We start from the raw sequence: 23,706 nt of genomic DNA, 5'->3' as shown, positions 1-23,706 counted from the left end.
TTTAGTATCCGTTCCAGTTTCAATTTGGAGGGCCTAACCCGCCGCTTTGTAAATATACCCCCCCCATGAGTGGTCTGACACATTCATACCCGAGTGGGAGAAACTTACTGTGTCGCCATGTCTCTTTTCCACGCAGCCCACATTCTGTCCCAGATCGGCTACGCATCCGAGTGAACCGGATCCGGGTGCAGGAGTACGAGGGCCTGCATTACGACAAGGACAAGCTGCGGGAAGCCTGTGAGTCTCTGAAATCGGCATTCAGCAAATGGTGGATGTCGTTACAAGACTTGAGTGTCGCATTTGTCTGTGCAGAATTAATATTCTCTTTTCCAGTAGGTAATTGTACACAGGGAGCGTTGTCTGGGTTTAGGATCGGGGTTGCAGGCAGCTGACAGCCCTGAAATTGAGTCTGAAGGTTTCAGGTTTATGGAAAGAGTGGGGAATTGGGATTAAAAGCTCGGGAATTTAATTGGAAAATAATTAAGAAACATTAGCATAACAGAGAAAGTCAGAATGCAGGAGCCGCTTGTATTTCGGTTATTAAGAGTTTTTTTTTTCTCCGGTGATTAATTATTAGTAAATATGTCTGCATGAGGCTGGACCCCCAATTTGTCATGGTACAGAAGGACAATTGCTAGAAGATAATCAGTGGCAGTTTTTTGTCACCTCATTTTGTTTCTCTTCCCAAAAGAATAATTAAATAAGGGAAAGAAGGGCAAAACTATTTTATATTTATATTCTATGCTCTCTGATCCCCAATTTTTCCAATACAAATTTAGGTTGAAGTGCTAGAGCTGGTTTTATTGGGGGAGAGGAGTCTTATGCTGGGTACACACCGACCGATTTCAGGCATGTCCAAACTGTGGCTTTCCAGCTGTTGTGAACCTACAAGTCCCATCATGCCTTGCCACAGTTTTGCTATTAGGGAATGCTAAATCTATGGCAAGGGATGCTGGGATGTGTAGTTTCACAACAGCTGGATGGCCAGAGTTTGGAAATTTCTGGCATAGTGCATACACACTGACCGATATCGTTAACAATATCGGTCAGTGATGTCACCAGGCAGTCGCTGGCGATATTGTCAGATTGAGCTGCATGTACTGACAATGGGGAGGTCATTAATGATGCGCGGGAGCATGCTTTGTAAATGATATTGAGCATACACACTGGCCAGTGTTTGCGATATATCATTAACGATATTGTGAATGTCATTAACTATATATCGCTCAGGGTGTACCCAGCATTACACGGATAGAAAAACTGCCAGCGATGTGCTTGTGTTTATAGCCCGACTCACATTGCCAGCAGCTTTGCAAGCCCAGGATCACGAGGAGTCCAGAGTCAGGGGGAATCCGGAGTCAGGGGGAATCCGGAGTCAGTGGAGAATCGATGGTGATCAATAATCAGCGGAAATTCGCAATCTGTGGCAGGCCAGGGCTGGAAGCAGCATCTATCATTATACCCTCTTTTGAGTCTGGGATTGATAGCCCAGCAGAGGGGTGGTTTAGTGTTGCCCACTCACCTGGTGACCATCTTTGCACTGGTGGGAAGGGGGAGAACCCACCCAAATTTTGCTGAGAGGTGCAGCTATTACTCCAGTGCACTCACAAGTAGAAGCAGAATATCTGTCATTTAAAAGGGCAGTCCCAATTTTTTAAGATTTCGGCACTTGTGTAATATCACGGCGCCCATTAAGTATTTAACGTACTGTCCTATTCAGTGTAGTAGGATCGCATCACATCGCATGCGATTTGCGTGTGATGCGTTGCGATGGTACTTGTGCAGTTTCACTGCACCCCTGCCCGTGGATCGCATCGCACGCAAATCGCATTTGATCGCACACCCCACTATCCACGTTTACCAAACTCCCACTATCCACGTCACCACAAAGCGTGGAGAATGGACGCGTCCTCCCGACCTGTTCATACCCCCACTATCCACGTTGGCGTGGAGTAGATTTTAGTGTGGCGAGCCCGAAGCATGGCGAGCGCACTCAGAAAACGAGCCCGAAGCGTGGCGAGCGCACTCGGATTACTTGACGCGACGCTCATATCTAGAAGATAAACACTTTATATACATTCTAATCTATATACAACAAAAATCTATTCTACATAAACCATTCTACATAAACCAAAAATCTGGCACTAAACATGCAGCGCCATGATCAAGATAGCAGTAATCCATGCAGAGTGATGTCTTCTCAGTCAGTATAGACGAGCGCAGAACAGCGATCACCCATTCCATAGACAGGCCCTGTTGCAGGGAGTGCACTCCAAAGTCTGTACACTTAAGGATGAAGACCCTTAGGAAAGTTATATTACCATCGTCCCTCTCCCCCCCCCCCCCCCCCCCCCCCCGCAGCAATACATTTCTTAATTGCCAGCCTCAGCTGGGGCACCTCTTTCTCTGCACGCTGCCAGTGTGCGGCACATAATGAAGTCCCCCTATGGGTGATGGTAGAAGTCATTAATCAACACGGCTGATAACAGTTTAATCGAGTCGTGTTCATCCTCTGTACTCATTATTCATTGCAAGTTGAGAGGTACAAGCGACGGCTGTTTTCTGAGCAGCGCAGACACTGCGGGATTTGTGTGCAATTACACAGGAATCCATGTCACTCTCCCCATGTCACGCAGACACCGGGCTTCTGCTACTTTTTGATTAAGTATGAAAAACTGCTGACACCCATCGCTTCTTCCGCAGCATTGCCAAATCAGGTCGCGGGGTCCGGAGAATGAAATGAGCGCGACATACAAGGCCTGTCATCGGAATTTCATCTCATTTATCAGGATGATCAGCCTTTGTATACATCTACATCCCATAATATGGGGCTGTATATAGCGTTTGTGGTGCCCTAAGCAATACGAATACACACATCCTACGTGAGTCATTGTGCATCCGGAAAGCCCTACTGTAGGTACTGATGTGTCCACGTACATCCAGCCTCCTTTCATGTTAAACAGCCCTCGCCGGGCATCTTTTTTGCGACGTTTTCCATTAAATAGAGTCGTATTTCCAAATGAAAATAATAAGACGCACAAGCAGCTTCTGCTGTTTTAAATGATGTGCTGCATGCCTATATTCAGAGTGTGTCGAACACTGAACATAGGCATGCTGCATATCATTTAATCCAGCAGAAGCTGCTTGTGCGTCCTATTCATTTTGAAAATAAGAAGCAATTTAACAGAAAAGGTCGCAAAAAAAAGACACCCGGCGCTACAGAGTCCCACACGCGTTATGTATAACGCAACTTATAGCGCATGGAGGACAGATGTATGTGGACACCTCTGTACTCCTCCCCACTCCAAACTTTCGCTGGTTAACTGGGGTGAATTACGTTTTTTTTTTTTTATGTATGACACCTTAAACCGCCCCGGCCACTTCGCCAGCCCAGGGCTAGCGTTGTCCTATTCCCACTGCAGGGACAACTGAAGCCTTCTGCTGGGACCGTGCTGCGTATGAAATCTCGCGGTAATAGCGTGATCTCGCTCATGCCAAGTGAGGCAGCTGGGGGGAGAGAAGATTTTATTTTAAATGCTCTTGTGCAGTGCTGCGGGGGCGCCGGTAAGGAGAGCCATGGACGCTGGACATAATGGCTTTCCTTATCGGCAAGGGGGGTTAATGCATACGGCTGCGTTATGCAGGAGAAGGGGGACCCGTTATTTTTAAAATGTAAAACACATATTAATACATCTGCCCCAAAGTACCAGCCAATCAGCTTCTGTTTGGAAAAATTACAGGAGCTGATTTGTTGGTCTCTTCTCTTGGACGTATTTTCTGGATTAGATGCGTGGCTGCGGAACGCTGCTTCTCCCCCTATATAGAATAGGAGATCTGCATCTGAACTGCAGGCACGTCTGAGTCTCGCTCCGTCCTGTAATGAAAGTAATTATGGCCTTTGTCTCTGGGCCTGCCGATAATAATACAGAGGAGATGGCAGGAGGGAGACTGATTAATGCCTGGCCTGAGAGATCACTGGACCGATCGGGGAGGACAAGATTAAACCCTGTGGGGGGTAGAAGGAGTGTAATTGGCAGGGCGGCAGCAGAGCATTGTCCACAGGTGTTACTGAAAGATCATCGCAACTTCAGAAGCTACCAACATACCCACCCTGTAGTATGTACACCTGGTACCCACCCTGTAGTATGTACACCTGGTACCCACCCTGTAGTATGTGCACCTGGTACCCACCCTGTAGTATGCGCACTTGGTACCCACCCTGTAGTATGTGCACCTGGTACCCACCCTGTAGTATGTACACCTGGTACCCACCCTGTAGTATGTACACCTGGTACCCACCCTGTAGTATGTACACCGGGTACCCACCCTGTAGTATGTGCACCTGGTACCCACCCTGTAGTATGTGCACCTGGTACCCACCCTGTAGTATGTGCACCTGGTACCCACCCTGTAGTATGTACACCTGGTACCCACCCTGTAGTATGTACACCTGGTACCCACCCTGTAGTATGTACACCTGGTACCCACCCTGTAGTATGTACACCTGGTACCCACCCTGTAGTATGTGCACCTGGTACCCACCCTGTAGTATGTGCACCTGGTACCCACCCTGTAGTATGTGCACCTGGTACCCACCCTGTAGTATGTACACCTGGTACCCACCCTGTAGTATGTGCACCTGGTACCCACCCTGTAGTATGTGCACCTGGTACCCACCCTGTAGTATGTACACCTGGTACCCACCCTGTAGTATTTACACCTGGTACCCACCCTGTAGTATGTGCACCTGGTACCCACCCTGTAGTATGTGCACCTGGTACCCACCTTGTAGTATGTACACCTGGTACCCACCCTGTAGTATGTACACCTGGTACCCACCCTGTAGTATGTACACCTGGTACCCACCCTGTAGTATTTACACCTGGTACCCACCCTGTAGTATGTGCACCTGGTACCCACCCTGTAGTATGTGCACCTGGTACCCACCCTGTAGTATGTACACCTGGTACCCACCCTGTAGTATGTGCACCTGGTACCCACCTTGTAGTATGTACACCTGGTACCCACCCTGTAGTATTTACACCTGGTACCCACCCTGTAGTATGTACACCTGGTACCCACCCTGTAGTATGTGCACCTGGTACCCACCTTGTAGTATGTACACCTGGTACCCACCCTGTAGTATGTACACCTGGTACCCACCCTGTAGTATGTACACCTGGTACCCACCCTGTAGTATTTACACCTGGTACCCACCCTGTAGTATGTGCACCTGGTACCCACCCTGTAGTATGTGCACCTGGTACCCACCCTGTAGTATGTACACCTGGTACCCACCCTGTAGTATGTACACCTGGTACCCACCCTGTAGTATGTGCACCTGGTACCCACCCTGTAGTATGTACACCTGGTACCCACCCTGTAGTATGTGCACCTGGTACCCACCCTGTAGTATGCGCACCTGGTACCCACCCTGTAGTATGTGCACCTGGTACCCACCTTGTAGTATGTACACCTGGTACCCACCCTGTAGTATGTACACCTGGTACCCACCCTGTAGTATGTGCACCTGGTACCCACCTTGTAGTATGTACACCTGGTACCCACCCTGTAGTATGTACACCTGGTACCCACCCTGTAGTATGTACACCTGGTACCCACCCTGTAGTATTTACACCTGGTACCCACCCTGTAGTATGTGCACCTGGTACCCACCCTGTAGTATGTGCACCTGGTACCCACCCTGTAGTATGTACACCTGGTACCCACCCTGTAGTATGTACACCTGGTACCCACCCTGTAGTATGTGCACCTGGTACCCACCCTGTAGTATGTACACCTGGTACCCACCCTGTAGTATGTGCACCTGGTACCCACCCTGTAGTATGCGCACCTGGTACCCACCCTGTAGTATGTGCACCTGGTACCCACCCTGTAGTATGTGCACCTGGTACCCACCCTGTAGTATGTGCACCGGGTACCCACCCTGTAGTATGTGCACCTGGTACCCACCCTGCAGTATGCGCACCTGGTACCCACCCTGTAGTATGTACACCTGGTAACCACCCTGTAGCGTGTGCACCTGGTACCCACCCTGTAGTATGTGCACCTGGTACCCACCCTGTAGTATGTACACCTGGTACCCACCCTGTAGTATGCGCACCTGGTACCCACCCTGTAGTATGTACACCTGGTACCCACCCTGTAGTATGTGCACCTGGTACCCACCCTGTAGTATGTGCACCTGGTACCCACCCTGTAGTATGTGCACCTGGTACCCACCCTGTAGTATGTACACCTGGTACCCACCCTGTAGTATGTGCACCTGGTACCCACCCTGTAGTATGTGCACCTGGTACCCACCCTGTAGTATGTGCACCTGGTACCCACCCTGTAGTATGTGCACCTGGTACCCACCCTGTAGTATGTACACCTGGTACCCACCCTGTAGTATGTGCACCTGGTACCCACCCTGTAGTATGTGCACCTGGTACCCACCCTGTAGTATGTGCACCTGGTACCCACCCTGTAGTATGTGCACCGGGTACCCACCCTGTAGTATGTGCACCTGGTACCCACCCTGCAGTATGCGCACCTGGTACCCACCCTGTAGTATGTACACCTGGTAACCACCCTGTAGCGTGTGCACCTGGTACCCACCCTGTAGTATGTGCACCTGGTACCCACCCTGTAGTATGCGCACCTGGTACCCACCCTGTAGTATGTATAACTGGTACCCACCCTGTAGTATGTGCACCTGGTACCCACCCTGTACTATGTGCACCTGGTACCAACTCCTGTAGTGTGCGCACCTGGTACCCACCCTGTAGTATGTACACCTGGTACCAACTCCTGTAGTGTGCGCACCTGGTACCCACCCTGTAGTATGTGCACCTGGTACCCACCCTGTAGTATGTACACCTGGTACCCACCCTGTAGTATGTACACCTGGTACCCACCCTGTAGTATGTAAACCTGGTACCCACCCTGTAGTATGTACACCTGGTACCCACCCTGTAGTATGTGCACCTGGTACCCACCCTGTAGTATGTACACCTGATACCCACCCTGTAGTATGTACACCTGGTACCCACCCTGTAGTATGTACACCTGGTACCCACCCTGTAGTATGTACACCTGGTACCCACCCTGTAGTATGTACACCTGGTACCCACTCTGTAGTATGTACACCTGGTACCCACTCTGTAGTATGTACACCTGGTACCCACCCTGTAGTATGTACACCTGGTAACCACCTTGTAGTATGTGCACCTGGTACCCACCCTGTAGTATGTGCACCTGGTACCCACCCTGTAGTGTGTACACCTGGTACCCACCCTGTAGTATGTGCACCTGGTACCCACCCTGTAGTATGTACACCTGGTACCCACCCTGTAGTATGTACACCTGGTACCCACCCTGTAGTATGTACACCTGGTACCCACCCTGTAGTATGTACACCTGGTACCCACCCTGTGGTATGTACACCTGGTACCCACCCTGTAGTATGTGCACCTGGTACCCACCCTGTAGTATGTGCACCTGGTACACACCCTGTAGTATGTACACCTGGTAACCACCCTGTAGTATGCGCACCTGGTACCCACCCTGTAGTATGTACACCTGGTACCCACCCTGTAGTATGTGCACCTGGTACCCACCCTGTAGTATGTGCACCTGGTACCCACCCTGTAGTATGTGCACCTGGTACCCACCCTGTAGTATGTGCACCGGGTACCCACCCTGTAGTATGTGCACCTGGTACCCACCCTGCAGTATGCGCACCTGGTACCCACCCTGTAGTATGTGCACCTGGTACCCACCCTGTAGTATGTGCACCTGGTACCCACCCTGTAGTATGTACACCTGGTAACCACCCTGTAGCGTGTGCACCTGGTACCCACCCTGTAGTATGTGCACCTGGTACCCACCCTGTAGTATGCGCACCTGGTACCCACCCTGTAGTATGTATAACTGGTACCCACCCTGTAGTATGTGCACCTGGTACCCACCCTGTAGTATGTACACCTGGTACCCACCCTGTAGTATGTACACCTGGTACCCACCCTGTAGTATGTGCACCTGGTACCCACCCTGTAGTATGTGCACCTGGTACCCACCCTGTAGTATGTACACCTGGTACCCACCCTGTAGTATGTGCACCTGGTACCCACCCTGTAGTATGTACACCTGGTACCCACCCTGTAGTATGTACACCTGGTACCCACCCTGTAGTATGTACACCTGGTACCCACCCTGTAGTATGTGCACCTGGTACCCACCCTGTAGTATGTACACCTGATACCCACTCTGTAGTATGTACACCTGGTACCCATCCTGTAGTATGTACACCTGGTACCCACCCTGTAGTATGTGCACCTGGTACCCACCCTGTAGTATGCACACTTGGTCCCCACCCTGTAGTATGTACACCTGGTACCCACCCTGTAGTATGCACACTTGGTCCCCACCCTGTAGTATGTACACCTGGTACCCACCCTGTAGTATGTACACCTGATACCCACCCTGTAGTATGTGCACCTGGTACCCACCCTGTAGTATGTACACCTGGTACCCACCCTGTAGTATGTACACCTGGTACCCACCCTGTAGTATGTACACCTGGTACCCACCCTGTAGTATGTACACCTGGTACCCACTCTGTAGTATGTACACCTGGTACCCACCCTGTAGTATGTGCACCTGGTACCCACCCTGTAGTGTGTACACCTGGTACCCACCCTGTAGTATGTGCACCTGGTACCCACCCTGTAGTATGTGCACCTGGTACCCACCCTGTAGTATGTACACCTGGTAACCACCCTGTAGTATGTGCACCTGGTACCCACCCTGTAGTATGTACACCTGGTACCCACCCTGTAGTATGTGCACCTGGTACCCACCCTGTAGTATGTGCACCTGGTACCCACCCTGTAGTATGTGCACCTGGTACCCACCCTGCAGTATGTGCACCTGGTACCCACCCTGTAGTATGTGCACCTGGTACCCACCCTGTAGTATGTGCACCTGGTACCCACCCTGTAGTATGTACACCTGGTACCCACCCTGTAGTATGTACACCTGGTACCCACCCTGTAGTATGTGCACCGGGTACCCACCCTGTAGTATGTACACCTGGTACCCACCCTGTAGTATGTACACCTGGTAACCACCTTGTAGTATGTACACCTGGTACCCACCCTGTAGTATGTGCACCTGGTACCCACCCTGTAGTATGTACACCTGGTACCCACCCTGTAGTATGTACACCTGGTACCCACCCTGTAGTATGTACACCTGGTAACCACCTTGTAGTATGTGCACCTGGTACCCACCCTGTAGTATGTACACCTGGTACCCACCCTGTAGTATGTGCACCTGGTACCCACCCTGTAGTATGTGCACCTGGTACCCACCCTGTAGTATGTACACCTGGTACCCACCCTGTAGTATGTGCACCTGGTACCCACCCTGTAGTATGTGCACCTGGTACCCACCCTGTAGTATGTGCACCTGGTACCCACCCTGTAGTATGTGCACCTGGTACCCACCCTGTAGTATGTACACCTGGTAACCACCCTGTAGTATGTACACCTGGTACCCACCCTGTAGTATGTACACCTGATACCCACTCCTGTAGTATGTACACCTGGTACCCACCCTGTAGTATGTGCACCTGGTACCCACCCTGTAGTATGTGCACCTGGTACCCACCCTGTAGTATGTACACCTGGTACCCACCCTGTAGTATGTACACCTGGTACCCACCCTGTAGTATGTGCACCTGGTACCCACCCTGTAGTATGTGCACCTGGTACCCACCCTGTAGTGTGCGCACCTGGTACCCACCCTGTAGTATGTGCACCTGGTACCCACCCTGTAGTATGTGCACCTGGTACCCACCCTGTAGTATGTACACCTGGTACCCACCCTGTAGTATGCGCACCTGGTACCCACCCTGTAGTATGCGCACCTGGTACCCACCCTGCAGTATGCGCACCTGGTACCCACCCTGTAGTATGTACACCTGGTACCCACCCTGTAGTATGTGCACCTGGTACCCACCCTGTAGTATGTACACCTGGTACCCACCCTGCAGTATGTGCACCTGGTACCCACCCTGCAGTATGTGCACCTGGTACCCACCCTGCAGTATGTGCACCTGGTACCCACCCTGTAGTATGTGCACCTGGTACCCACCCTGCAGTATGTGCACCTGGTACCCACCCTGTAGTGTGCGCACCTGGAACCCACCCTGTAGTATGTGCACCTGGTACCCACCCTGTAGTATGTACACCTGGTACCCACCCTGTAGTATGTGCACCTGGTACCCACCCTGTAGAGTGCGCACCTGGTACCCACCCTGTAGTATGTGCACCTGGTACCCACCCTGTAGTATGTGCACCTGGTACCCACCCTGTAGTATGTGCACCTGGTACCCACCCTGTAGTATGTACACCTGGTACCCACCCTGTAGAGTGCGCACCTGGTACCCACCCTGTAGAGTGCGCACCTGGTACCCACCCTGTAGTATGTGCACCTGGTACCCACCCTGTAGTATGTGCACCTGGTACCCACCCTGTAGTATGCGCACCTGGTACCCACCCTGTAGTATGTGCACCTGGTACCCACCCTGTAGTATGTGCACCTGGTACCCACCCTGTAGTATGTGCACCTGGTACCCACCCTGTAGTATGTGCACCTGGTACCCACCCTGTAGTATGTGCACCTGGTACCCACCCTGTAGTATGTGCACCTGGTACCCACCCTGTAGTATGTGCACCTGGTACCCACCCTGTAGTATGCGCACCTGGTACCCACCCTGTAGTATGTGCACCTGGTACCCACCCTGTAGTATGTGCACCTGGTACCCACCCTGTAGTATGTGCACCTGGTACCCACCCTGTAGTATGTGCACCTGGTACCCACCCTGTAGTATGTGCACCTGGTACCCACCCTGTAGTATGTGCACCTGGTACCCACCCTGTAGTATGTGCACCGGGACAATAGAAACCCACCAACATCTCACACTCAGTACTTACAGTCAGTAATCTCAATGCTTTATTGTCAGAGTATAATTAAGGTTCCAGCTCTCCCAACAAACCTGTCAGTGTCCCAGAGATTCTCATGTGTGCGTCCCCTGCATCCCTGTAATTCCTGCGCTGTGTATTCTCCCCAGCCTGGAGCTCATGTGTGCGCCCCCTGCATCGCTGTAATTCCTACGCTATGGATTCTCCCCAGCCTGGAGCTCATGTGTGCGTCCCCTGCATCGCTGTAATTCCTGCGCTATGGATTCTCCCCAGCCTGGAGCTCATGTGTGCGTCCCCTGCATCGCTGTAATTCCTGCGCTATGGATTCTCCCCAGCCTGGAGCTCATGTGTCTGTCCCCTGCATCGCTGTAATTCCTGCGCTATGGATTCTCCCCAGCCTGGAGCTCATGTGTGCGCCCCCTGCATCGCTGTAATTCCTGCGCTATGGATTCTCCCCAGCCTGGAGCTCATGTGTGCGCCCCCTGCATCGCTGTAATTCCTGCGCTATGGATTCTCCCCAGCCTGGAGCTCATGTGTGCGTCCCCTGCATCACTGTAATTCCTGCGCTATGGATTCTCCCCAACCTGGAGCTCATGTGTGCGTCCCCTGCATCACTGTAATTCCTGCGCTATGGATTCTCCCCAGCCTGGAGCTCATGTGTGCGTCCCCTGCATCACTGTAATTCCTGCGCTATGGATTCTCCCCAGCCTGGAGCTCATGTGTCCGCCCCCTGCATCGCTGTAATTCCTGCGCTATGGATTCTCCCCAGCCTGGAGCTCATGTGTGCGCCCCCTGCATCGCTGTAATTCCTGCGCTATGGATTCTCCCCAGCCTGGAGCTCATGTGTGCGCCCCCTGCATCGCTGTAATTCCTGCGCTATGGATTCTCCCCAGCCTGGAGCTCATGTGTGCGTCCCCTGCATCGCTGTAATTCCTGCGCTATGGATTCTCCCCAGCCTGGAGCTCGTGTGTGCGCCCCCTGCATCGCTGTAATTCCTGCGCTGTGTATTCTCCCCAGCCTGGAGCTCATGTGTGCGTCCCCTGCATCACTGTAATTCCTGCGCTATGGATTCTCCCCAGCCTGGAGCTCATGTGTGCGCCCCCTGCATCGCTGTAATTCCTGCGCTGTGTATTCTCCCCAGCCTGGAGCTCATGTGTGCACCCCCTGCATCACTGTAATTCCTGCGCTATGGATTCTCCCCAGCCTGGAGCTCATGTGTGCGTCCCCTGCATCGCTGTAATTCCTGCGCTATGGATTCTCCCCAGCCTGGAGCTCATGTGTGCGCCCCCTGCATCGCTGTAATTCCTGCGCTATGGATTCTCCCCAGCCTGGAGCTCATGTGTGCACCCCCTGCATCACTGTAATTCCTGCGCTATGGATTCTCCCCAGCCTGGAGCTCATGTGTGCGTCCCCTGCATCGCTGTAACTCCTGCGCTATGGATTCTCCCCAGCCTGGAGCTCATGTGTGCGTCCCCTGCATCGCTGTAATTCCTGCGCTATGGATTCTCCCCAGCCTGGAGCTTATGTGTGCGTCCCCTGCATCACTGTAATTCCTGCGCTATGGATTCTCCCCAGCCTGGAGCTCATGTGTGCGTCCCCTGCATCGCTGTAATTCCTGCGCTATGGATTCTCCCCAGCCTGGAGCTCATGTGTGCGTCCCCTGCATCACTGTAATTCCTGCGCTATGGATTCTCCCCAGCCTGGAGCTCATGTGTGCGTCCCCTGCATCGCTGTAATTCCTGCGCTATGGATTCTCCCCAACCTGGAGCTCATGTGTGCGTCCCCTGCATCGCTGTAATTCCTGCGCTATGGATTCTCCCCAGCCTGGAGCTCATGTGTGCGTCCCCTGCATCGCTGTAATTCCTGCGCTATGGATTCTCCCCAGCCTGGAGCTCATGTGTGCGCCCCCTGCATCGCTGTAATTCCTGCGCTATGGATTCTCCCCAGCCTTAGCTGATGTGTGCGTCCCCTGCATCGCTGTAATTCCTGCGCTATGGATTCTCCCCAGCCTGGAGCTCATGTGTGCGTCCCCTGCATCGCTGTAATTCCTGCGCTATGGATTCTCCCCAGCCTGGAGCTCATGTGTGCGTCCCCTGCATCGCTGTAATTCCTGCGCTATGGATTCTCCCCAGCCTGGAGCTCATGTGTGCGTCCCCTGCATCGCTGTAATTCCTGCGCTATGGATTCTCCCCAGCCTGGAGCTCATGTGTGCGCCCCCTGCATCGCTGTAATTCCTGCGCTATGGATTCTCCCCAGCCTGGAGCTCATGTGTGCGCCCCCTGCATCACTGTAATTCCTGCGCTATGGATTCTCCCCAGCCTGGAGCTCATGTGTGCGTCCCCTGCATCGCTGTAATTCCTGCGCTATGGATTCTCCCCAGCCTGGAGCTCATGTGTGCGCCCCCTGCATCGCTGTAATTCCTGCGCTATGGATTCTCCCCAGCCTGGAGCTCATGTGTGCGCCCCCTGCATCGCTGTAATTCCTGCGCTATGGATTCTCCCCAGCCTGGAGCTCATGTGTGCGTCCCCTGCATCACTGTAATTCCTGCGCTATGGATTCTCCCCAACCTGGAGCTCATGTGTGCGTCCCCTGCATCACTGTAATTCCTGCGCTATGGATTCTCCCCAGCCTGGAGCTCATGTGTGCGTCCCCTGCATCACTGTAATTCCTGCGCTATGGATTCTCCCCAGCCTGGAGCTCATGTGTCCGCCCCCTGCATCGCTGTAATTCCTGCGCTATGGATTCTCCCCAGCCTGGAGCTCATGTGTGCGCCCCCTGCATCGCTGTAATTCCTGCGCTATGGATTCTCCCCAGCCTGGAGCTCATGTGTGCGCCCCCTGCATCGCTGTAATTCCTGCGCTATGGATTCTCCCCAGCCTGGAGCTCATGTGTGCGTCCCCTGCATCGCTGTAATTCCTGCGCTATGGATTCTCCCCAGCCTGGAGCTCGTGTGTGCGCCCCCTGCATCGCTGTAATTCCTGCGCTGTGTATTCTCCCCAGCCTGGAGCTCATGTGTGCGTCCCCTGCATCACTGTAATTCCTGCGCTATGGATTCTCCCCAGCCTGGAGCTCATGTGTGCATCCCCTGCATCACTGTAATTCCTGCGCTATGGATTCTCCCCAGCCTGGAGCTCATGTGTCCGCCCCCTGCATCGCTGTAATTCCTGCGCTATGGATTCTCCCCAGCCTGGAGCTCATGTGTGCGCCCCCTGCATCGCTGTAATTCCTGCGCTATGGATTCTCCCCAGCCTGGAGCTCATGTGTGCGCCCCCTGCATCGCTGTAATTCCTGCGCTATGGATTCTCCCCAGCCTGGAGCTCATGTGTGCGTCCCCTGCATCGCTGTAATTCCTGCGCTATGGATTCTCCCCAGCCTGGAGCTCGTGTGTGCGCCCCCTGCATCGCTGTAATTCCTGCGCTGTGTATTCTCCCCAGCCTGGAGCTCATGTGTGCACCCCCTGCATCACTGTAATTCCTGCGCTATGGATTCTCCCCAGCCTGGAGCTCATGTGTGCGCCCCCTGCATCGCTGTAATTCCTGCGCTGTGTATTCTCCCCAGCCTGGAGCTCATGTGTGCACCCCCTGCATCACTGTAATTCCTGCGCTATGGATTCTCCCCAGCCTGGAGCTCATGTGTGCGTCCCCTGCATCGCTGTAATTCCTGCGCTATGGATTCTCCCCAGCCTGGAGCTCATGTGTGCGCCCCCTGCATCGCTGTAATTCCTGCGCTATGGATTCTCCCCAGCCTGGAGCTCATGTGTGCGTCCCCTGCATCACTGTAATTCCTGCGCTATGGATTCTCCCCAGCCTGGAGCTCATGTGTGCGTCCCCTGCATCGCTGTAATTCCTGCGCTATGGATTCTCCCCAGCCTGGAGCTCATGTGTGCGTCCCCTGCATCGCTGTAATTCCTGCGCTATGGATTCTCCCCAGCCTGGAGCTCATGTGTGCGTCCCCTGCATCGCTGTAATTCCTGCGCTATGGATTCTCCCCAGCCTGGAGCTCATGTGTGCGTCCCCTGCATCACTGTAATTCCTGCGCTATGGATTCTCCCCAGCCTGGAGCTCATGTGTGCGCCCCCTGCATCGCTGTAATTCCTGCGCTATGGATTCTCCCCAGCCTGGAGCTCATGTGTGCGCCCCCTGCATCGCTGTAATTCCTGCGCTATGGATTCTCCCCAGCCTGGAGCTCATGTGTGCGTCCCCTGCATCACTGTAATTCCTGCGCTATGGATTCTCCCCAACCTGGAGCTCATGTGTGCGTCCCCTGCATCACTGTAATTCCTGCGCTATGGATTCTCCCCAACCTGGAGCTCATGTGTGCGTCCCCTGCATCACTGTAATTCCTGCGCTATGGATTCTCCCCAGCCTGGAGCTCATGTGTCCGCCCCCTGCATCGCTGTAATTCCTGCGCTATGGATTCTCCCCAGCCTGGAGCTCATGTGTGTGCCCCCTGCATCGCTGTAATTCCTGCGCTATGGATTCTCCCCAGCCTGGAGCTCATGTGTGCGCCCCCTGCATCGCTGTAATTCCTGCGCTATGGATTCTCCCCAGCCTGGAGCTCATGTGTGCGTCCCCTGCATCGCTGTAATTCCTGCGCTATGGATTCTCCCCAGCCTGGAGCTCGTGTGTGCGCCCCCTGCATCGCTGTAATTCCTGCGCTGTGTATTCTCCCCAGCCTGGAGCTCATGTGTGCGTCCCCTGCATCACTGTAATTCCTGCGCTATGGATTCTCCCCAGCCTGGAGCTCATGTGTGCATCCCCTGCATCACTGTAATTCCTGCGCTATGGATTCTCCCCAGCCTGGAGCTCATGTGTCCGCCCCCTGCATCGCTGTAATTCCTGCGCTATGGATTCTCCCCAGCCTGGAGCTCATGTGTGCGCCCCCTGCATCGCTGTAATTCCTGCGCTATGGATTCTCCCCAGCCTGGAGCTCATGTGTGCGCCCCCTGCATCGCTGTAATTCCTGCGCTATGGATTCTCCCCAGCCTGGAGCTCATGTGTGCGTCCCCTGCATCGCTGTAATTCCTGCGCTATGGATTCTCCCCAGCCTGGAGCTCGTGTGTGCGCCCCCTGCATCGCTGTAATTCCTGCGCTGTGTATTCTCCCCAGCCTGGAGCTCATGTGTGCACCCCCTGCATCACTGTAATTCCTGCGCTATGGATTCTCCCCAGCCTGGAGCTCATGTGTGCGCCCCCTGCATCGCTGTAATTCCTGCGCTGTGTATTCTCCCCAGCCTGGAGCTCATGTGTGCACCCCCTGCATCACTGTAATTCCTGCGCTATGGATTCTCCCCAGCCTGGAGCTCATGTGTGCGTCCCCTGCATCGCTGTAATTCCTGCGCTATGGATTCTCCCCAGCCTGGAGCTCATGTGTGCGCCCCCTGCATCGCTGTAATTCCTGCGCTATGGATTCTCCCCAGCCTGGAGCTCATGTGTGCACCCCCTGCATCACTGTAATTCCTGCGCTATGGATTCTCCCCAGCCTGGAGCTCATGTGTGCGTCCCCTGCATCGCTGTAACTCCTGCGCTATGGATTCTCCCCAGCCTGGAGCTCATGTGTGCGTCCCCTGCATCGCTGTAATTCCTGCGCTATGGATTCTCCCCAGCCTGGAGCTTATGTGTGCGTCCCCTGCATCACTGTAATTCCTGCGCTATGGATTCTCCCCAGCCTGGAGCTCATGTGTGCATCCCCTGCATCGCTGTAATTCCTGCGCTATGGATTCTCCCCAGCCTGGAGCTCATGTGTGCGTCCCCTGCATCACTGTAATTCCTGCGCTATGGATTCTCCCCAGCCTGGAGTTCATGTGTGCGTCCCCTGCATCGCTGTAATTCCTGCGCTATGGATTCTCCCCAACCTGGAGCTCATGTGTGCGTCCCCTGCATCGCTGTAATTCCTGCGCTATGGATTCTCCCCAGCCTGGAGCTCATGTGTGCGTCCCCTGCATCGCTGTAATTCCTGCGCTATGGATTCTCCCCAGCCTGGAGCTCATGTGTGCGCCCCCTGCATCGCTGTAATTCCTGCGCTATGGATTCTCCCCAGCCTGGAGCTCATGTGTGCGTCCCCTGCATCGCTGTAATTCCTGCGCTATGGATTCTCCCCAGCCTGGAGCTCATGTGTGCGTCCCCTGCATCGCTGTAATTCCTGCGCTATGGATTCTCCCCAGCCTGGAGCTCATGTGTGCGTCCCCTGCATCGCTGTAATTCCTGCGCTATGGATTCTCCCCAGCCTGGAGCTCATGTGTGCGTCCCCTGCATCGCTGTAATTCCTGCGCTATGGATTCTCCCCAGCCTGGAGCTCATGTGTGCGCCCCCTGCATCGCTGTAATTCCTGCGCTATGGATTCTCCCCAGCCTGGAGCTCATGTGTGCGCCCCCTGCATCACTGTAATTCCTGCGCTATGGATTCTCCCCAGCCTGGAGCTCATGTGTGCGCCCCCTGCATCGCTGTAATTCCTGCGCTATGGATTCTCCCCAGCCTGGAGCTCATGTGTGCGCCCCCTGCATCGCTGTAATTCCTGCGCTATGGATTCTCCCCAGCCTGGAGCTCATGTGTGCGCCCCCTGCATCGCTGTAATTCCTGCGCTATGGATACTCCCCAGCCTGGAGCTCATGTGTGCGCCCCCTGCATCGCTGTAATTCCTGCGCTATGGATTCTCCCCAGCCTGGAGCTCATGTGTGCGTCCCCTGCATCACTGTAATTCCTGCGCTATGGATTCTCCCCAGCCTGGAGCTCATGTGTGCGTCCCCTGCATCGCTGTAATTCCTGCGCTATGGATTCTCCCCAGCCTTTAGCTCATGTGTGCGCCCCCTGCATCGCTGTAATTCCTGCGCTATGGATTCTCCCCAGCCTGGAGCTCATGTGTGCGCCCCCTGCATCGCTGTAATTCCTGCGCTATGGATTCTCCCCAGCCTGGAGCTCATGTGTGCGTCCCCTGCATCGCTGTAATTCCTGCGCTATGGATTCTCCCCAGCCTGGAGCTCATGTGTGCGCCCCCTGCATCGCTGTAATTCCTGCGCTATGGATTCTCCCCAGCCTGGAGCTCATGTGTGCGCCCCCTGCATCGCTGTAATTCCTGCGCTATGGATTCTCCCCAGCCTGGAGCTCATGTGTGCGTCCCCTGCATCGCTGTAATTCCTGCGCTATGGAAGTCAGCCCAGCAGCAGGGAATCAGTGTCACCTGTATGGAGACCGCCCGGTCTGTCTGGCTGCCTCTATGTAATTGCTGCTCGTCATGTACTGTAAAATCTAACACTGAATCCTCTCCACATTTCCCACAGCCATTCCCCTGGGAATAATTGTGGTGCGGGGAGACTGTGATCTGGAGACCTGCCGGATGTACATTGATCGCCTGCAGGAGGTGAGTCCCGGGTTCACACGGTAATGACTTCTGTCATCACCTGTTGCCTGCGAGTGATCCTGTAATCGCTGTACTGTTACACCCACAACTTCACCAGGCCTGCAGTATAACAAGTGTGTATATGTGTGTGTGTGTATATATGTATTGTGGTATTGTGACAAGGAATCGCATACACTGGACACAGATGTCGGAGTCTTTATTTGTAGCAGGCCACAGTATTCCAGTATGTTCACAGGGTTACAGTACAGCAGCATACAGGTGTCAGCAGCACACGTCACCAAACTCCTCACACCTTCCAATGGCCCTACCATAGCCCGCAACCCCAGACTATCACCTGGCCAGCTATTCCACCCTCAGGAACCATTACCCTCTGCTCTGGAGACATATTTAACAGAAAGACACAGGTGCTGCTAATCAGCCAAACCTTGATCACCTACAAGAGTGATTGACAGCGTTATACACACAACGTTTCTGCCTTAGAACACCCCCCCCCCCCCCACCCAGCGTTATACACAAACCCGCCCCCCCCAGGGACCACATATACACCACAGCCAACTGGTGGAGGGGAGCGGCGGGTTTGCTGTATGATATTAATCTGTCTTTATATTTCTCTGTAGGATCTTCATTCTGTGACGTCGCCCAGAGATCACTGCCAGGTGGGTAACGTGTCAGACCCCCGCGACAGAAGCGGACAGCTTCGCCGTAACCTAAATACATATATTCGGTAAAACACGGGGTTGCCCATAGCAACATCACATGTGAAGTAGAATACACATCTTATTAAATTTCCCCCGTGGACTCAGGACTTCTTGCACGTGACGCGAATGTCATATCGGCCAGAGGATTAGCGCCCCCTGGGGGATAGGTGGTAGAATGCAGCAGCCCAATTGTGGGAGAACCTTCGGAGTAAACTTGTGAGTTCTATTGAACATGGGTTGTTGCTCGTAGCAACCAGATTTAGTCTATTATCTTCAAGAAGGTGCTGAATAAATAATAAGTAGATTCTGATTGGTTGCTACGGGCAACTTCCCACCTACAATAGAACTCCCATCTTTGTAAATTTACCCCTGACTGTTGCACAGATTGGACCTTATTCTGGTTGATACGCAGCTCCGCGAGTCTTCATAAGTCCGTCCGCCGCTCGCATTGCCGTCCACCTCCCTCCGCGCGGTGAATTCGCCCGCACAGCCGTGAATAGATGTTTTGCATACACATCCATTTGAAGCCTAGGGGGTGAGGACCGCCACTGGCCACCGAATGATGTGGAATGTGCATGCAAAACTAAGACGCTCGCAGGTGCCTTAGATTTGTGTGCACCGTGTGGGAGAACGGGGCGGGCAGCTGGCATCCGGTGATGTCAGCTGCCCGTCCCCGGCACCCGCGTCAACGGGTCATTACCATGAGAAGGCCCAGCGTTGTGATGGAAAAGCACATGAAACGCTGGGTGTTCCTATGGGTGCATCCCCCCGGCCCGCTACCCCCCGCCCCCCTGCCCGCACTGTTGCGTGCAAGTGCCCGGTGAACACTCTATTCGCCGGGGCCGGTCAAACACAGCGTATGCAGATGCGCACATTACAAACATCGTGCTCCCATTTGCATTCGCGTGGGAGTGCATGAATCAGAATCACCCCCTTTATCCCTGAACTTACGATGTTTTATTGAATACTTCTGCCTTGATAGACATTACCAAATGAAGGCAGAAGAATGGGAGCAGGGGAACCCTATGTGTTACTCGCACATACATTTCTATGGGTGGATTTCAGTTATAAGAACATGTTCTAGAAGTTCTCATTCATATATTCACTGAAATCCCATTTTTCTCCCTCTTCAGGATCTTGAGAACTCATTCCCGAGGCTGCTTTCTGCCCAGCGTCTCAATCCGCGATGGTGCTTCCTAGATGGTGAATTTAATATGATCGTGGAGGGGAGGGGCAGCAGTGACGGGGAACAAAAACAGGCAGCTTGCCGCACCAGCTGTTTTCAGAACACCAACCCCCAGATTGCTTTATGACTTACAGAACTGCAGGCCAATCCGAGCTTGTGGGTGGGGTCTTTGCAGGCCCACGTCTAGGTTCCTGGCACCTAGTAGAATTTTTTTTTGGAGGGCTCTGTGTAACATCGTAACATAGTAATTAAGGTTGAAAAAAAACATTAGTCCATCGAGTTCAACCTATCTGACTTGTAACTAATGACTTGAGTAAGTCATATCTATAGGATTCCCTTAGTGGCCAAAAATGCATTCAGTTTTGATTTAAATTCATTAACAGTAGTTGCTGTAACCACCACCCCCCCCCCCTCCCCCCACCACCACCACCACCCCCATCGGCAATGAGTTCCACAATGTTACTGCTCTAATGGTGAAGAATCCTCTTCTTAATTCAGTAGGGAATTTCTTTTCCTTGAGCCTCAGTACATGGCCGCGTGTCCTATGAATAGGCCTGTTAGTGACCAATCATCTCCCAGTTCCATATGATTCCCAATCCTGTATTGGAACATAGTAATCATATCATCTCTCAATCTCCATTTCTCCAGTGATAACATATTCAGCCTGGTTAACCTATCTTTGTATTCTAGTGATTCAAGACCTTTTACTAGCTAATACCCCTTTTACACCAAGAAATAACCCAGGTTGGACCCAGGTCGGACCCAGGTCAATGTTGGTGTAAAAGGGGTCAACCCAGGTCCAGTAACACTGGTCTCCTACCCAGGTCCTGACCAGGGTTCAACACTGGTTGGACCTGGGTCGTGGGCGGTGTAAATGGTCCCAATCCAGGTTGGAACATCCGGGTAGTGCTGAAAGGATACCAGAAGTGCTGGACGCCTTTCCACAGTGCGCTGCAGTGGCAAATGACAGCAGCCAGGAAGGATACGGGCAGTGCACACAGAAATCATAATTGGATGCAGTGTCATTCATATTATTATTATTATTTTTTTTTGGGGGGGGGGAGACTGGCGGGAGCACATGGGAGATTCGGTCTGCTGCTGCAGTGGAAGGGGCTGGGGAGAGCACATGGGAGATACTGCACTTTTATACCGCTATGTGTCCCTGAGCACTGAATATAACTTTTTGAAAAATATTTTACAAAATAAACAAACCAACATTTTTCAATGCTAACTTGTCATGTCTTTTAATTTTTATTTTAAATCATTGAGGGTAGGTTGGATGGCAGATTATCAGTCCTAAAATGGACATTTTTAATGTCATCCATAGGGAAAAGCAGTGCTGACCCAGGTTCAGTGTAAACGGCGCAGACCTGGGTCCGACCTGGGTCACAGTGCTGTGTAAATGGGGTATGAAGCTGGGTCCAACCCTGGAAACTCCTGTGTTCATAGACCAGGGTCCGACCAGGGATTTTGGTGTAAAAGGGGTATAAGTCGCCCTTCTCTGTACCTGTTCCAATTCATTTATGTCCTTTTTAACGTGCGGTGCCCAGAACTGAACACAATATTCCATGTGTGGTCTCACCAATGCCTTGTAAAGTGGCACTATCACATTGGCATCCCTTGAATCCATTACCTTTTAATGCAAGCCAGTGTCCGGTTTGCTTTTCCTGCTGCACTTGAGCAGTGTGCACTATTACCCAATTTTGTTTATCTATGACCCAATTTTTTTTTATCTATGATGACCCCCAAGTCCCTATAATAACTCCATTTAGCCTATAAGTAGCATGTTCGTTTTTGTTCTCATAATGAATTAATTTACATTTATCAATGTGAAACTGCATTTTCCACATCCTCTCCTGAGTTAATTTCCTTACTCAATTTCATGTCATCCGCAAATATTGCTATCTTACTATGTCACTACCTACATCATTAATGAATATGTTAAACAAGGTGAGTCCCAATATTGAACCTTGCGGGACTCCACTTTGGACCTTACCACAGATGGAATGTATGCCATTTACCACCACTCTCTGTCCCCGATTGTGCAACCAGTTTTTAATCCAATTACACATTTTATCTCCTAACCCTAAATTACCTAGTTATATTAATAACCTTTTATGAGGCCCCGTGTCAAAAGCTTTAGCGAATCAAGCAGTATTACATCAGCAGATTGCCCTAAATCCAGCCCCCTACTGACTTCCTCATATAAGCTAATTAAATTAGTCTGACATGATCTATTTTTGATGAACCCATGCTGAGCCTTACTTATCACATTCTCCTGTTCTAAGAAATTTTGGATACTATCTCTTATTATTCCTTCTAATATTTTCCCCACAATGGATGTAAGGCTGACCGGTCTATAATTGTCAGGGTTAGTTTTGCTACCTTTCTTCCATATTGGTACTACGTTAGCTATGCACCAGACCCTTGGTACCATTCCTAAGTTTATTGATTCCTCGAATATCAGATATAATGGTAGTGCTATGACAGAACTCAGTTCTGTCAACATAATATCTGTGTTGACATGCAGACCCCATGAACATGTCAACATCGTGACCATATCGACATTCCCATATCTACGTGACTACTGTTAAAGAACATATACCAGCAATTGAATCCCCCCCCCCCCCCCCCCCTTTGAGTAAAATGAGGTATAACAGGAGAGTGTAGATTATACTAAATAGCCCTGGCATATACGGTAGTTGTCAGCCATGTTGTGTCTGGTGTATAAAATGTGCGTTGTTAGTGCTTGTTGTGTCGTTTGATGCCTCTATGACTGTTTTTCTTCCTATATAGAAATATATACATGAAATTGCTCATGTTTTCCCCCGTCTCGCCCACAGCTACCTCTGCCGACCGCTTCTATCGCATAGACCGATCTCAGGTAAACCAGATCCTTTGTTTTAGCGGGAACTTAACCCATTTGGCTGTATCAAAGTGCACTTGTAGCTGACACAAAACGAAGGCAGCCATTTTGTGTGCTAGACTACTTCTATTCATAGAGTGCAGCCTAGTAAATCAGCAGGAATCACCAATGGCCGAGTTTAATAACAAGTACTTTATTTCTCCTAGCAAATTGATGTGGCTGTCTCTAAATATTAGTTCAGTCTGCAAAATGGCTGCCTCCACTGTGAACTTTGTGCCTTGGTGACATCACTGGAGCCTATGATTAGGAGTGGAAATGCCAAAATGTCTTCCTCCAATGTAGGAAGCGTTTGGGATGCAGGTGTTCACTATACCAACGCTGGCATGCCAACTCCTGCCAGGATACCAACGCCAGAAACTTGGCAGGTTATGATGGGTAAGGGGGGTTAGGTTTAGGTCAGTGATGGCTAACCTTGACACTCCAGCTGTTGTTGAATTACATATCCCAGCATGCCCTGCTACAGTCTTACTATTTGGACATGCTAAAACTAATGCAGGGGCATGCTGGGATGTGTAGTTCAACAACAGCTGGAGTGTCAAAGTTAGCCAGC

General features: G+C 52.1%; 1 protein-coding gene across 7 annotated transcripts in view; it reads left to right on the top strand.

Moving 5' to 3' along the window:
* Positions 1–23,706, top strand: part of DGKI (diacylglycerol kinase iota) — a 214,671-nt gene that overhangs the window by 159,513 nt on the left and 31,452 nt on the right. For all 7 annotated transcript variants that reach the window (XM_083181180.1, XM_083181182.1, XM_083181181.1 and 4 more), the window contains 5 exons: positions 137–237; positions 18,267–18,346; positions 18,964–19,002; positions 20,178–20,247; positions 23,074–23,114. In XM_083181180.1, coding sequence (XP_083037306.1) covers positions 137–237; positions 18,267–18,346; positions 18,964–19,002; positions 20,178–20,247; positions 23,074–23,114 — 331 coding nt within the window. The remainder of the gene's footprint in view (positions 1–136; positions 238–18,266; positions 18,347–18,963; positions 19,003–20,177; positions 20,248–23,073; positions 23,115–23,706) is intronic.

Source organism: Crinia signifera, chromosome 4, assembly GCF_055691185.1.
Source record: "Crinia signifera chromosome 4, ASM5569118v1, whole genome shotgun sequence".
Classification (NCBI taxonomy): Eukaryota; Metazoa; Chordata; class Amphibia; order Anura; family Myobatrachidae; genus Crinia; species Crinia signifera.
This window is presented reverse-complemented; position numbering and strand designations above follow the sequence as displayed.